The 15,873-nt window shown below is 50.3% G+C and overlaps 1 protein-coding gene across 5 annotated transcripts in view; it reads right to left on the bottom strand.

Moving 5' to 3' along the window:
* Nucleotides 1-5,043: 5,043 nt before the first annotated feature.
* EIF2B3 (eukaryotic translation initiation factor 2B subunit gamma) overlaps nt 5,044-15,873 on the bottom strand; it is a 78,762-nt gene continuing 67,932 nt past the window's right edge. For all 5 annotated transcript variants that reach the window (XM_074266089.1, XM_074266088.1, XM_074266091.1 and 2 more), the window contains 2 exons: nt 11,643-11,746; nt 5,044-5,227 (listed from right to left, as the gene is read on the bottom strand). In XM_074266089.1, the coding sequence (XP_074122190.1) occupies nt 5,175-5,227; nt 11,643-11,746 (157 nt within the window). In that variant the 3' untranslated portion in view covers nt 5,044-5,174. The remainder of the gene's footprint in view (nt 5,228-11,642; nt 11,747-15,873) is intronic.

The raw sequence follows: 15,873 nt of genomic DNA, 5'->3' as shown, positions 1-15,873 counted from the left end.
CCAGGGGCTCGGTAAGCCCTGTCCCCTCGGAGCAGACTGCCCCTCATTTGTCTGTGTACTTCATAACTTTACCCCGTCGGAGTTTCCCCCGACAGTACAGTTTATGCTTAGGGCCTTTTCAGACTTCATGGCTCTAAAAGTCCTGCCCCCATGCTTCCCTGTGATACGGAGGGGAAAGCTGATCGGGTCTGTAAGAGACCGCCACGATGTGAGACAATGTCCCTGCCCAGTCAATTGTTCCAGCAACATGTGTAGGAGTGGGCAAAGGGGGGGGATGTTTCAAGTTGTCTCCTAGCCTCCTGGCTATCAAGGCTCCAAACCGGCTCCTTCCCTCTCCTATAATATTTGTCTTAGATGCTCCCTGCTCTCCACTCACTGGACCCAGCCTAGCTCAGGTCCTTAGCATCAAATGTCTGGACTGTTGCAATAGCCTCCTAACTGTTCTTGCCTCTGAATCGCTACTCTCTCATAATGTACGGGTCTGATCATGTCTCCCTCTTCTTGAAAATACTTCCCATTACCTTGGGGATCAAATCTAAGCTCTTGATCCCAGCCTTCAAGGCCTCTCCCCTTCCCCCCCCATCTTTCCTTTTCAAATTTCCCATGCCAGAGAGGGGTAGGGATGGGGAGATGTGCACAGCTGGTTGAGAGGAGAGTGATCCACAAGCGGGAACAGCAGAAGCAAAGGCAGAACAAGATATTGTTTGAGGGGGTTAGCTGTGCCTGGGTCCCGGAGTGGGGGAGGCTGATTTCTAGTTTCCTCAGCTGAGCCTAGACATGGGCACTGGTCAGATTGGGACGGGAACCTGCTCCGAGTTAAACACAGGGCTTACTAGTAATCGACAGCCTTAACCACTACATTCTCTCACTTGTCCACTCATTGAGGAAACCCAACTTATACCTTACTCCCAGCCTCAGTCAGGCCTTGCTCTAGTTCTGGGGAACTACCCAATATCCTGGGGCATGAGGGGCCAAGGGGACTGAGGGGATGAGCTCAGTGCTCCTCACCTTGGGGGAAGGGGTCTAATTTAACCAGCTTATATCAACCCCCCTCCCCCACCTCCAAGCTGCAGGCTCTCCCTCCCCTCTTGGGCTCTCCAAGACCCCAAGAGGTTGTAAAAATGTGCCCCCCTTTGGGGTCAGCTTCTGGGTAATAGTGGGGGGAAGGAGAGGCCTGTGGGGAGGGAGTACAGGTTGACTCTAGGAAAAGGTCGACTACTCTGAACTGCTCCCATCACTACAGCCAATCTGGGCCTGGCACCCAAGGCCAGTCCGGGACACTCAGGACTGTTGCCTGCTGGGGCCAGGGCCTAGAGGACTTCTTAATGTCTTAGTTTCTCTCGTCGGGCCTGGCCCTAAGCACTCCCTTCAGAGTCCAAGAAAGCCAGCTGAGGAAAGCAGAGAAAAGTCTCCTACAAATAGCAGGCCCGAGACTTGGCTTTCTTTTTCCGGCACTTCCTGCTCAGTTCTTGTGTGGGCAGGCATCCCGGCTGGCCGACGGGGTGGGGGCCCTGAGCAGGAACGCTGGCCTCCCAGCCTCCTTCCCCTCCCTCCCTCCCTCTCTCCCTCTGTGGCCCCAGCCACTCCCACATCCCGGGGATGCTGCCGGCATGCTCTCCAGCCCGCTGCCTGGGTGGTCTGGCTGCCTGGTGGAGCTGGGACATCTTCCTCAGACACAATTAACCATTTAGCCTGAACACAAAGGCCTAGCTTAAGGCAGACACCAGCAGCCACTTTGGGGAGGGGGGCTGGGGGCAAATTACTCACTTCATTTGGAAAAAGGTCTCCCCCTCCCTCCCCTTCTCAGGAGCCTGCAGAGCCCAGCTGGTGGGCTCCCCTGCAGCCTGGCCTCCCCTCACCCCAGGAAGGCTTGTGAAAACCTCAGTCTTTGGCTCCGGCTGCTCATGAGCCCTGGGGGCCGAGGGTTAGGGAGGAAGGGAGGGAGAAAATGGGGAAGTACACCAGTACCCCCAGCCCCCTCCCTCAGGCTCCAGGAAGACTAGAGAGTTCAGTTCCCAGGGAGCCTTCTCCAGAGAGACTAGCCCCGAATGCTAGCTGAAGGCAGCCGACAGTCCGGGAGGAGGCAGGACCAGCAGGGCTCAGCATCTTTCCTGTTAATAATCAAGCCAGAGCTCTGGGGGAAGCAGCTGTGGCCCTAGCTGAGCCACTGCCCCAAATGGAGCCCAGTGGGGAGAACTGAGGCACATTTTGGCAGGGCGAGCTCCCTTCCCTGCCCCTGGTTCCACACCCCATCTTAGCAGCCTCGAGACCAAGTGGGCTTCAGAGCCACAGTCTGGTGCAGCCGGGCTTGGGGGGGGCTAGAGTGGGGGACACAGCCAGGCAGACCAAGAACAGGGATCTGTAGATTGTTCCCTGGACTTTGGACTGACTTCTGGAGCCCAAAACTTCTAAAACACCCCTTCCCTCAATCTCTCTTTTGCTGACATCCAGGATTCTGCCCATGGAAGCCCTCCTCCTCCTCCTTGACCACCTGGGCCTTCTGAAAGAGTCAAATGAGATCATGTTTGGATAAAGCAGCACAGAAGGCCAAGGACTGTTTTTCTGTCTGGCCGGAACTGTCAAGTCATTTCTGAATTTTCCCTCACACTCAATCAATCGAAAGGCGCCATCTTGCCCACAAGAGCTTGGCCGTCTCTTACATCTTTCTATCCCTTCCTCCCTATTCTGTCTCTTAGGTGGCCGATAACCAGAGGCTCCTAAAGAGTGTGAGTTTGTCCCTATAATGCTCAGAAGCCTTCAATGGCTCCATAGTGCCTATAGAATCAAAGGCAGACCCTTTACCCTGGGGTCTTTTACTATCCAGCTTCCATCTTTTCCCAGCTTTACTGCCTTTCCTTTGTCCTTCACCCACTAAAATAAGATCCTTCATACTTTCCAGGGGAATCCTCAGGCAGAAGCAACTTCTCCCTCTTATTTACTGCAGACGCTGACCTTTTGTTACTTATAATAGGGTCCTTCTCCCCTTCCCCGTGCAGACCCAGTGCACACCATAGGTGACTCATGAATGCTTACCTGCACAGTGGGACAGATCTGGCCCTGCTGAGCCTGGGGGGGACAGTGGGACGGCACTGCCAGATCCCCTTCTCATCGCTCCTCAGGGGAGAAGTTGAGGGATTGGCTGGGACGGAGAGCCTGGTGTTGCTCGACCACACCTGCAGTGCTCTTGGAGGGCAATAGATTCTCGGGGGCTCAAGGCAAATTTATCCTTGGGGCCCACAAAGCCCTTGTCCTCTTCAAGTTCCACAAAAGGGTCCAACCACTGCCCTCAGGGTCCCAGGTGTAGGCAAGTACTTGAGGTTAGTGACAGCAGCCCAAGGGACACAAGGGACAGACCTTTTGGGAGGCCTTACTGGGAGAGTTAAGTCTCCATATGCGGCCATTCGAGGACCCACAACAGAGCACAGAATCCAACGTGTTATCTCCCACAAGGGGTGGCTAATGGTCCAGCAGTAAGGAAGGGCTGGCAGCCTTTCCAAGAAGCCCCTTCTTTTTTGGGATAGATCTCCTGCGTGGTAGCTTCCTGACAGCCAGCCTCCACCTGCCACCTCCTCCCACTGCTCCAGAGTCTGCTCTCTGGGCCAAGCAAGACCCAGTGGATCCTTCTGTATGACAGACCACCACCATTTTTTCACTGGATCCTGGCCCAGTGTGATCCTGAGAATCTTCCCCACCTGGTCACCCTCTTGTGGATGGTCTAAAGTTTATCAATGCTCTTCCTAAAATGTGGCTCTCAGAATTGAATTCAGAAATACAAAAATGTGGTCTGACTAGTGTGGCAAGCTGTCCTTGGCTACCTCACATTCTCTCTCTGGGCCTCAGTTTCAACATCTGTAAGATGGGCCAATGTTGGGCCAGATGCCCTCTCAGGTCTTTTCAGCCCTTGGATCTCTCCCTAGGGGCAGGGGCAGGGCTCCCTCTTCTACTTCTTCTCAGATCCTAGATGTTGTGCTCCAATTTAGCTGAGGAAATGCTCCCTCCCACCTGAATTGACTAGGGTCACTCCTCTTGGGAACCGAGAGAAGAAAGGGAAACAAAGGGGGGGGACCCTTCCTGGGTCAAGTGGGGAGGTATCACCTCCTCCCCCTGCTCCTCTAGGGCAGGAACAACCAGCGTCAAGATCAATCCAGACTAGCAAGAGTTAATTCCCTAGGCCTTGGGATTTTTGCAGTAATGTATAAACTATTATTTCAAATTATTTTTCTTAATTACTGCCACCCACTGGGAGGATCTTCACTTTGATAATTCTGGGCCATGAAATCTCACCCCAGGACCTACTTTTATCTCCCACCAAACACCTGCAGGTCATAAAAGCAGAGGAAAGGAGACCTCCCCACACTCCCTTCTTGTGCAGGGAGGAGGGAGAGAGGAGGGAGAGGAGGAGAAAGAGGAGAAGGAGGAGGAGGAGGAGGAGGAGGAGGAGGAGGAGGAAGGGTAGGATCTCCTGACCATCTGCCTTCTTCAAGATGCAGGGGATAGGGCCAGAGAATAAGAGGGCATTTTGGGGCACTAGCCAAGGCCTGTGGACCTTTCTGACTGGGCTCAATATGTAGCAAGCCCTGGAAGAGCCTGACCTTGGATCCCATCCAGTGTAAGCTCCAAGGGTGACTGGGCGCTAGAAGGTGCCAGTGGGAGCAGCACAACTGGTCTGGGGCCACCAGACCAAAGTCACAAGGTCACTACAAACCTCCCTGGATTTAGGGCAGAATTTGCTAAGAGCTTTTTCTTGGTTGGGGAAGGAGAGATAAGAGCTAATCCCTGGGAATGTCCATCCTTGTTAGCAAGGCAGGAAGTGCCTTCTCATCATCTTCCTCAGCATGATCCTGAAGCTGCCAGTTTCTGGGTGGGGGTTGGGGAGAAGGGCAATGGTAAGGCTGAGCAGGGCCCCCGGGGAGAATCTCTGTTTACATCAGCACAGATGGCCTGTGTCACTGTTCAACAACAGACTGTGTGGTCCTCATGGCGACGTCCTCCTGGCCGAGGGTCATGTGCCGGAGGACAGGACAGCCTCAGGAGTCTATGGAGCCCACTGGAGACATGTCTTTATTGGGAGAGCAATACAAACAGAGCCAGACGGGAAAGTAGTTGTAGTCGGCAAAGGCCAGGCCTCTGCCCAGTCCTGGGAGACTTCAGAGCAGATGCAGACGCTGACAACCTCAGATCTCCATGAGTTGGTCGTTTCCCACGATCACCTCGTTCACTCTCTTGGCTAGAAAAGGAAGGAAAAAGACTTGTTGAGAGCTAAGCCCTTTACTGCTTTTGCAGCCCGCCTGGAGGTCCCTACCATCTCTGCCCCTCTCAGGAGGAGCTAACCCCGATCCCCTCCCCAGAGCTCACCATCGGCCTCTCGATGAGCCTGGCTAAGGAGGCACTGACATTCTTTCCTCCCCCCAAACATAACCGAGTCTCTGAAAATGAACATCTAGATAAGGATGAGAGGAGGGAACTCAGATTTCCTAAAATACTGCCCAGTCAACAGTGGAGGGGAACGCCCTAAAACTGGTGTCCTGGGGGACAGTCCTGAGGGATGCAAACTAGTCCCGCTCAAGCTTGTCCCTTGAGAGCGCCACGAGACCATGGACCACTTTCATGGGGAACAAAACAGAGAGAAGAGATGGTAAAGGATGGGGGGATGGAAGGGCGGCACACCATCCTTGTCCTGGGGATAGTCTGCACACAACTGTCCTCAAGACTGAAGGGACCACTCTTCACACTCGGGGAGAATGTCCCAAGAGAGGCCTGACTCCGGGGCCTGGAGATGGTACTGGTAAAGGTGGCTAGGGAGGCTGAACAGAGAAGGAGTCCAGCAAGGGCCTGGAGGGTGGAAGCATCCAGAGAGAAGAATAGGGCAGCTAGGAGATAAGGAGAATCCGGCTGAAGGCCACTGACCTCTGGGGCCAAAGCTCAGATGCACAGAGAGGGCCTCCAACTGCCTCGCCGAGCACTAGAGACAGCTGCCAGTAGGACTTGGCCCTGACTTGCAGCACCTCCAGCTGTTCCAGGTGCAGCCTGCCAGTGGGGGGTGGCTCGTTCCAGGTGGGTGAGCTGCTGGCTCTTCCCCGCCCTAGACATCCCTGAAAGCTCCCGAAAGGGCTGCCCTATTGGTGCGGCATGGGAGGGGGAAAGCTGCCTCTGCCTCCTCATCTGGCCAGGCCAGTAGAGCCGGTAAGTGTCCTGACTCCTGCTGGAGTTATATAGATGATAGAGTGACTTTTACACTTCTTCCCATCTGGACCCCAATACAGCCATTCTCTGGGGAGTGCTCCCTGCCACTGTGTCTCAAGGTCTCACTTCCATGTGGATGAGGAGAATCTGCCCCCTCCCCCTCTTCCCCCCTGCCCTCTGGTCTGAATTCTCCCCCTGGGTGTCACCAGTCCCTCCCACTCCACCAGCATGGGGTTCATCCTTACTGACCGCCCCCCATCTGTCCCATGTACCCCTGGGGACTTGCAACTGATCTCCAAATGCTATCCATTCCACTCCTGCCCAAGCTTCCCCTGCATTCCCTTCCACAGGGGCAAATTCCCTGCCTCTTGCTGATGACTAAGAAAAGAAAGTTCTTCCTCCAGAGACCCTGGCAGCGGTCAGGCTCAGCAGTAGGAACTCAGGATGTTTTACTTGTCAGTAGAAATAATATGAAAAAGGGTGTAGGCATCTGTCTGCTTTGGGTCTTTCCATCTGGCTCAAAGCTAAAAACTTTCCATGAACATCAGCAGCCCCACGTGGGAGATCCTTGAGAGCAGGGGCTGAATAGCTTTTCTCTTTGTATGTCTAACACTTACACAGTACTTATGTTTACATTATGAGTGCTGGATCAACACCTTTCAATCCATCCATCCATCCGTCCGTCTATATGTCCATCCATCCGACCCCTAATGCCTTCCATTCTAGTTACCTTTGGACTCTGAACAGGGCCATTCCATATTCCTTCTAGTCCAGCCTTCACATGCTGCCAGAATCATGTGGCCCAGCTGCAGCCTCTTCTCTCATCATCACCCTCCCTCTTGCCCCCCAGTAAGTGGAGGCAGCACTCCCTGCCTGGCAGCCCCGCGTGTCTGCGATGCTCTTTCTGCCCCTTCCTAGCTGCCAGCAGATTTTTACAGTCACAAAATGACAGGTGAAAGAGGGACTTCTACCTGACCAAGAATACAGCAAGGTCCTGATGAACGTGAATAACGAATCCCACGAAGGAGCTGCAGCCCACCAATTTTTGAATGCATATTTTCATTAGGCTAGAGACAATGACCGTATCTCACATTTAATTATAATTTCAAGTAGCAAGAATTCAAATGCCACAGCCCAGCCACAGGATTCGTGGCTTTCATCAGGCCCTGGCTATCAGCCCCTGCTTATGACAATCATTGACAACTGAAAGAAGGAGTCTGCCCTCCAGACTGCCTGTCCCCCTCTGGCTGTTTCTGATGAGGAAGACTTCTGTCCCCAAGTTTCTCTGCCTGGACCTTTTTCCCACTGCTCCTACTTGTTGCTCCCAAATCCCAACAGAGCAAATCTAGGCCCTCTTCCATATAACAGTCCTTCCAACCATGAAGACAGACACTCCTGGGTCTTCTCCTCCCCAGGCTGGACATGCCCCATTTGCTCCCCAATCTTCCCCTGGTGTGGTCCCCAAACAAGGGTGGCCACTAGCTTGGCCACCTTCCAGCAATATGGAGAATGAGCCAGCCCCATTTCCTTTTAGTTGGGTGCGACACATTTCTCCCAGCATACACTCCAAGGGCCTACTATCTTCACCCTCTGCCTAGTTCCTTGCTTATTTTCTCCCCCAGAATTCCTGGACTCTCTTTCAGATTCACCTCAAACACCACCGCCTTTCACACCGAGCCACTTCTGACCTGGTCCCTGCATCTTCATGCTGTGCTGCTTAGTGTCTCTACTATTCTGTGTCTAGGCTGCCTCTGTCTCCAAGGACAGGGCCAGTTACACTGTTATGGGCTCCTCCTGCTTAGGTGTATATTCTAGGAGCTTAAGAAATGTTTGGGGAACTGGCTGATTTCCTAATGGAACTCCAGGAAGTCAGGGACCATATCTTCTCTAAACTGAGAGCCTCTTCTATTGCCAAGCACCAATCTCTGTACTCCACAGGTGCTTAATAAATTAAGGTGGTGAGGAGGGAGAGCAAAGCCTGCTCAGACTGTTTCTGAAGGTGCCAGAGAGATCCTAGAAGGGAATTTCAAGGCTCAAATCCAGGCAACTGAAACGTGAGAGGCAGAGACGGGAACCAAAGGCGCTGGCAGAGGCTGGCTTCCCATCACTTCCCAGCAGGCAAGGCTCCAAGGTGGGCTCAGCACCCAGCACACACACTGCTCAGCCAGACGCTGGAATGCTCCCCCTTCTCATTTCTGCTCCTCTGGCTTCCTTTAAAAGTCTGGTCCCAGTTCCCCCCTCTCTGAGGAACCCTTCCTGAGCGCCCCAGATGCCAGGATTCCTCCTTGCCTCATGCCCTTGCCTCTACTTATTCATGCCCGTGCTCTCTCCTTTGATGGAGTGGAAGCTTCTTGAGGGCAGAACTCATTCATTTATGACTCTGCCCCTTGGTGCTTGTTGATGTCCTGAATCTGGAACCACTGGCTCTGTGGGAATTTCTGCTCTGCCAATGCACTGGTGATAATGTGGATGACTGATTCTTGTAAAGGGGGGCTGCTGCTCTCAACTGAAGGCCTGCACCAAAGTGGGGATGGCATCAGGAGAGAGGAGGAGAATTTGAGAAATGCCACAAAATCGATAGGTCTCAACAACAGCTTGGCTGAGGGGAATGTGAGAGAGGATCTGAGAATGACTTGTGGGGTCTAAGCCTAAGGGATGGGGAGCGGGGCCGTAGTGAAGGGAGGAAGTGGGGGACAGGAATTAGGGGAGAGCTAATGAGTTCTGCTTTGGACAAGTTCAGCTAAAAAATCTACAGGATGTCTGCAGAAGGAAGCCGCAGGGTCAGCAGCGGGGTCAACTGCAGGCTGAATAAAGGAAGCCTTGGCCCACTTGGCCCCCAATGCCCCCTACAGCTCTGGCACACTGAAAGTAAAGGCAGGTGGGCAGGCAGTCAGACGGCTGCTTGGCCCTGGATACCGCAGGAGGCTGAGGAAGGGAGGGTGGCCGAAGCTCCAGGCACTGGCCCACAAGGGAGCTGGGGCCCTGAGAGGCAGCTCTGCCCCATGTTTACTCACTCCATTACATCCCCTAATTTAGAAACCCTTTCCACCAAATGGGAAACAGTCCTTGGCTTCCCCGAAGCTGCCACTCTACTAGACTGGGCAGGAAGCTGTTGCCTCTGGGAGGGCGGGGCTGTGGCTCTGTGCTCTGCATGGCATGGAGCATTCCAATACAAGTGCAAGGGGTGAAGGAGGAGATCCTGAACTCAGAGGAAGCAGGGGACAGACCAAGCTGGCAGGGGAGAGAAAAGGCTGTGGGGAGGGGGCAGCCAGGGGAGCTCTGGCCCTCAGACAGACTGTGCTGCTCTTTACTTCTGGAAGGCGCGGAGACCTCCATCCCTAGGTTACCTAAAGGCCGAGGATGAGATATACAGGAACCATGGCTGGAATGTGGAGACCACGCGTTATATTTTTAAAAACTACTGATGCTGGTTTCTAATGAGCCCATGGCTACATGCTGAGGGCACCTCTGCCTCGGAGTGGAAGGGGCCTCCCTCCTTCTGCACCAGCTCAGCCCAAGCCAAGGAAAGGATAAGGGGCAGGAGGGATTCCTGGGTAGGTCTTGGGCGGGGGGGCGGTGCTCTGAGGTCCCAGCTCTGAGATTCTAGAAGGGCTTGGGGAGCTTCAGAAAGAATTCATGTCATTCAAAAACTGCTGGGAAAACTGGAAATTAGTATGGCAGAAACTAGGCATAGATCCACATTTAACACCACATACTAAGATAAGATCAAAATGGGTCCAAGATTTAGGCATAAAGAACGAAATCATAAATAAATTGGAGGAACATGGGATGGTTTACCTCTCAGACCTGTGGAGGAGGAAGGAGTTTGTGTCCAAGGGAGAACTAGAGACCATTATTGATCACAAAATAGAAAATTTTGATTACACCAAATTAAAAAGTTTCTGCACAAACAAAACTAATGCAAACAAGATTAGAAGGGAAGTAACAAATTGGGAAAACATTTTTACAGTTAAAGGTTCTGATAAAGGCCTCATCTCCAAAATATACAGAGAATTGACTTTAATTTATAAGAAATCAAGCCATTCTCCAGTTGATAAATGGTCAAAGGATATGAACAGACAATTTTCAGATGATGAAATTAAAACTATTTCTACTCATATGAAAGAGTGTTCCAAATCACTACTGATCAGAGAAATGCAAATTAAGACAACTCTAAGGTATCATTACACACCTGTCAGATTGGCTAAGATGACAGGAACTAATAATGATGAATGTTGGAGGGGATGTGAGAAAACTGGGACACTGATGCATTGTTGGTGGAGTTGTGAAAGAATCCAGCCATTCTGGAGAGCAATCTGGAACTATGCCCCAAAAGTTATCAAACTGTGCATACCCTTTGATCCAGCAGTGCTACTACTGGGCTTATATCCCAAAGAAATACTAAAGAAGGGAAAGGGACCTGTATGTGCCAAAATGTTTGTGGCAGCCCTTTTTGTAGTAGCTAGAAAATGGAAGATGAATGGATGTCCATCAACTGAAGAATGGTTGGGTAAATTATGGTATATGAAGGTTATGGAATATTATTGTTCTGTAAGAAATGACCAGCAGGAGGAATACAGAGAGGCTTAGAGAGACATCAACTGATGCTGAGTGAAATGAGCAGAACTAAGAGATCATTATACATTTCAACAATGATGCTGTACGAGGATGTATTCTGATGGAAGTGGATATCTTCAACACAGAGAAGAGCTAATCCAATTCCAATTGATCAATGATGGACAGAATCAGCTACACCCAGAAAAGGAACACTGGGAAATGAGTGTAAACTGAGAGCATTGTTTTTGTTTTGTTTTGTTTTGTTTTTCTTCCCAGATTATTTTTAGCTTCCGAATACAATCCTTCCTTTGCAACAACAACAACAAAATTCGGTTCTGCACATATATATTGTACCTAGGATATACTATAAGATATTCAATATGTATGGGAATGCCTGTCATCTAGGGGAGGGGGTGGAGGGAAGGAGGGGAAAAACTCAGAACAGAAGGGAGTACAAGGGATAATGTTGTAAAAAAAAAAAAAAAATTACCTATGCATATGTACTGTCAAAGAAAATGTCATAATTATAAAAATTAATTTAAAAAATAGTTAAAAAAAAAAAAAAAAAGAATTCACTGTCATTACTGAGGTCTTTTCCCAGGCACAGCTTGGGCTCTCCTGAGGAGGGCAGGAGGTATGTCTGGTTAGGGATTAGGAAGCTCACCACCTCCCTGGCAGCCATCAGTCCGAGCCACAGATCTGACACTGACCGGCAGAATCTCCCTACCTCCCTACTCCCACTTTCCCTTGTGTCTGAAACTGACGCTGCGCCAGACTGTGGGGCCTGGCAATTCCACCATGTCCTACACACTTGGTCCCCTTGGGACGGAGGCTATTGCAGTCCCAGCTCCCACTTCGCCCCCACCATGGCCCAGCCCTCTGGGGCTGCTCCCAAGCCTTACCTTTAGCTTCTATCCGCTGACCACTGCCAACCAGGCAGTCCTTGATGTCTGCACCTTTCTCGATGACAGCATTGTTACAGATCACGCTGCCATGGATGCTGCACCTGTAAGACAGAAGTCTGATCATCCGGAGAAGCCCAAGGGGGCAGCAGGGGAAGAGCTGCCCCCTTTTTCTTGAAGAGACTCCAAACCGGCCCTGCGTACATGGGCACGTGTGTGTGTGTCCATGTGCTCACACACACAGCTAGAGCCGGGCACAATTAGCAACAGCAATAATCCCCTGACTGGAACACGGAGCCAGTAGGCAGAGGGCGTGGAATGGAGTCCAACTTCTGCCCACCAGAAGCTTAAGCTCTAATTACACCCACAAGTCAGCCCAATCCTACAGCCTAGTCCCAGCTATTTGTAGTAACAGGGAAACAACAGGGCCCAGATACAAATCCCAAGGTCTCCTCCTGCCTCAGATACCTAGTGCTCTGGTGCTAGGCAAGCCAATGAATCTCTTTCAGCCTGAGTTTCTACATCTGTGAAATGGAGATCTATTAGGGACTGCTTTATAGGGATGTGAGAAACAAATAAAATCATGTACATAAAGCCCTTTGTAAACCTATATAAATGTGAGCTCTTATTGGTAGTTAGACAACTTAGATTCAATTCCATCTCAGAGACTTCTCTGGATCCATTTTCTTCTCTATAAAATGAAGGGGTCAGACTAGCCAGCCCCTGAGGGCCCTCGGCTCCAAATTTAGGACCCCGCTCAGGGTGGGGTTTGTACCAGGAGTGCAGGCCAAAGACAGAGTGGGGTTAAAGGGGAAGAAGCGTCATTAAGGAGTGAAGAATAAGAAAGGGGGGAACTGGCCAAGGAGACCAGGGGAGGTTTACAAGGACTTAAGGTGCAGACCACCGAAGGAGACCCCCCGGAAACAGCCCCGCACTCAGGAAGGCTGCTGGCTAGCCTGGCTGGGCTGTCACTCCCCCTCCCCCCGCCATTGTAAACAACAAACCTCAAAAGAAACCCAGAGACAAATGTACACAGTCTGTAACATTCCAGGCCCTTCTTTATCGTGTTTTGTTTTTCTAAAAGGTCAGAGATTGCATGAAAGGGGAAAGGAGGCCCAGCACAGTCTTGTTCTTGTGTGGGCTGGGTGGGCCTGGCCTATTCTGGGGGGAGGCCCAGCTAAAAAGACTCCCAGGACATAACAAGCTGGGGCTTGGAGGACAGCACCAGCCTGGCCTCCTATGCTCTCTCTTGCCTCCTCCTTGTGGCAAATCAGCAAAGTAGCAAAGCAAAGGCCATGGAAATCAGGGGAGAAGGATGCAGTCCAGGGCCTGGGAAAACTTCCAAATGAGCCAGGAAGGATCTGGGAAGCAGAAAGAGGAGATCCCAAATGAGGACCGGCCTGCACATTTCTCCCAAGGCCTGCTTCACTGACTCCATAAGTATCCTGGCCCTTGGCAGGGCAGGACTGCCCTGGAAAGCAGAGGCTGAAACTCTGGGCAAGCTACGTGTGCAGAATGGAGATGGGGAGAGGGACGGTGGCTACCACATAGGCAGCACCAGTAGGAATTCCAAACTCAACCCTTAATTACACTGTCCCCGCAATGGTTTGAGGCTCTGCAATGAAAACGATGAGCACTTTGGGAAGCCGAGGCTCGAGGCCGCTCAGAGCTAGGAAGGACCAGCGTGGGGAGGCCTGGGGTCCCAGACTGGCTACCAGGTAGGCCCGACTGAGTGAAGACCCTGAGGGCGGGGCATCTGACTTGTTTCATCCACTTAGGGGATTCCCTCCCCATCAGCCTGCTTGGGGGCACAGGAATGAGTGAGTCACCTAATGGGAGACCAGGCAGATCCAGAGACCCAAGCCTGCCAGTGGGAAGCATGCAGGCTGGCCGAGGCTGGAAGCTGGGCTGGCTACACCCCCCCCACCCCCCCGACCCTGGGCAGAGGCTTGAAGTCCAAAGGACTAACACAAATTCATGCAAAATGTCAAAGCATCGTCTCAGCACTCAAAGTTGGGGCATCATTCTCATCCTCCCTCCCTACATCCACTCCATTCCTAATATTGCTCCTACTATGTGCGAGCGACTGCACTAAGTGCTCCCTCCATGACACTTTTTGTATCTGTCCTCTTTCCTCCCCTCACACAGCTACCCCCTAATCATTGCACCTGGACTATTGCAATAGCCCCTTTAGTCTCCTTGCTATTTCAAATCTCTCCCATCTCTCAGCTGCCCAAGTGAAAGTCCCTATTTTTAGTGTAAACATTATTACTGCAGTTTGTCCTTTTTTGGGTCTCTTAAAAATATCACCTCCATTTTTGAATCTGTCCTTCCCCTTCCTCAAGCTCACTTTCCCTTGAAACAAAAGGTAAGAAAGAGGGAAATGTGCCTTATAGACTATGGTATGTTCCCTCACTGGAGAAAAGGCCGCCTTCCTCTCTCAGCCCTTCTCCAAATAGAAGAAAGCAGTTCGGTGTCTGTTCCGTCCATGGACACTATGTTAGTGGTCACTGCCCAAGTCTGCACACTTCCCTCCCCATTGGTTCTCAGGACTTCCCATAAATCTAGGGATTTTTCATATTTATAATTTCTAATGACTTAGGAGGAGATTCCATTCCACTCATGAGCCACAACAATTGTTGCTACAAAAAGTACCAGGACCAGGAGATTGTTGTATACTTCAACAACAGTGCTATATGATGATCCATTCTGATGGATGTGGCCATTTTCAACAATGAGATGAACCAGATCAGTTCCAATAATGAACTGAAGCAGCTACACCCAGAGAAAGAACTCTGGGAGATGATTATGAATCATTACATAGAATTCCCAATCCTCTATTTTTGTTCACCTGCATTTCTGATTTCCTTCACAGGCTAATTGTACACTATTTCAAAGTCCAATTCTTTGTGTAGAGCAAAATAACTGTATGGACATGTATACACATATTGTATTTAAGTTACACTTTAACATAATTAACATGTATTGGTCAACCTGCCATCTGTGGGGGGAAAGAGGGGAAAAATTAGAACAAAAGGTTTGGCAATTGTCAATGTTGTAAAATTACCCATGCATATATATGGTAAATAAAAACTATTAATATTAAAAAAAAAGCACTGCTATAAATATTTAGTTGTATATGTAGCCTTTGGATGGGATTTAAACTATGTGGTGAGAGTCAGAGGGTTTGGATGTTTTAATGATTTCCAAAATCCAATTTCAAACATTTTCCAAAATGGTCAGGCCACTTCACCCGCTCTACCAGAACAGAGTTTTAGTATATACTTTTTCACAACTCCTCCAACGCTGACCATTTTTGTCCAATTTGCTGGGAATGAGGTGAAACTTCAGAATTTCTCTGATTTACATTTTTCTTACTGGTGCCATGTTTTCTTGGATTACTTGTCCACTGGAGAATTTTACTTGATATTAGAATATTTGGGCTAGTTCCTTAGGTATGCTGGGTATTAGGCCCTTATTTGAGATATCAATTCAAAGATAGCTGCATTGATTTTGTTGGTACTAAAAACTTTTCCCACACTGATATATGGCACAAGCAGAAATCTAAGTCACTCTACTGTTCCAGAACCTTCAGTGGTTCCCTCTGGGCTTCTAGGCCCAAACGCACACTCCTCTTTTTGGCACTTACAGATCTTCATAGTCTGTCTCCGACTGATTCTGTATTCCCCTCCCTAGATATTCCCGTCACTGTGTCCACGGAGGACATTTCTTCTTCTACCTTCATGTCTTTGTACAGGCTGCTTCCCAAGCCTGGAATGCATCCTTCTTTCACCTCTTCCTCTTAGAATCTGTGGCTTCCTTCAAGATTCCTATCAAGCCCAACCTTCAAGACATTAGTTTCTTTTTCCTATCCCAATTACTTAGCACATTTTTTATACTGACATCACTATGTCCCTGGTAAATAAACTTTCTTTGGACACCCAGCAGCAGCCCAGTACCTTGCCCATAGCAGGCATTTAATCAATTCAGACTGATTTGGGATAAAATGGATTTATTCCTCTGCTTAAAAAACCTTGAATAGTCATCGCTGCCTAGAACAAAGTCAACCTCAACCTCAGACTAGCAACAAGCACCTGCTAAAAAAAGCTCAACCCAATCCAGCAAAAACTTTGAAAAAATCTCCTAAGACAGGCCTGGAGGGGAGCCATCGGGCACAGGAGAAAGGCTCTGGGCACTTGCACGTACTATTGGTGGGACTTTGGGCAGGTCT

This window comes from Sminthopsis crassicaudata, chromosome 4 (assembly GCF_048593235.1).
Source record: "Sminthopsis crassicaudata isolate SCR6 chromosome 4, ASM4859323v1, whole genome shotgun sequence".
Lineage (NCBI taxonomy): Eukaryota > Metazoa > Chordata > Mammalia > Dasyuromorphia > Dasyuridae > Sminthopsis > Sminthopsis crassicaudata.
Note: the sequence above shows the minus strand (reverse complement) of the source record. Positions and strands in the feature narration are given on the sequence as shown.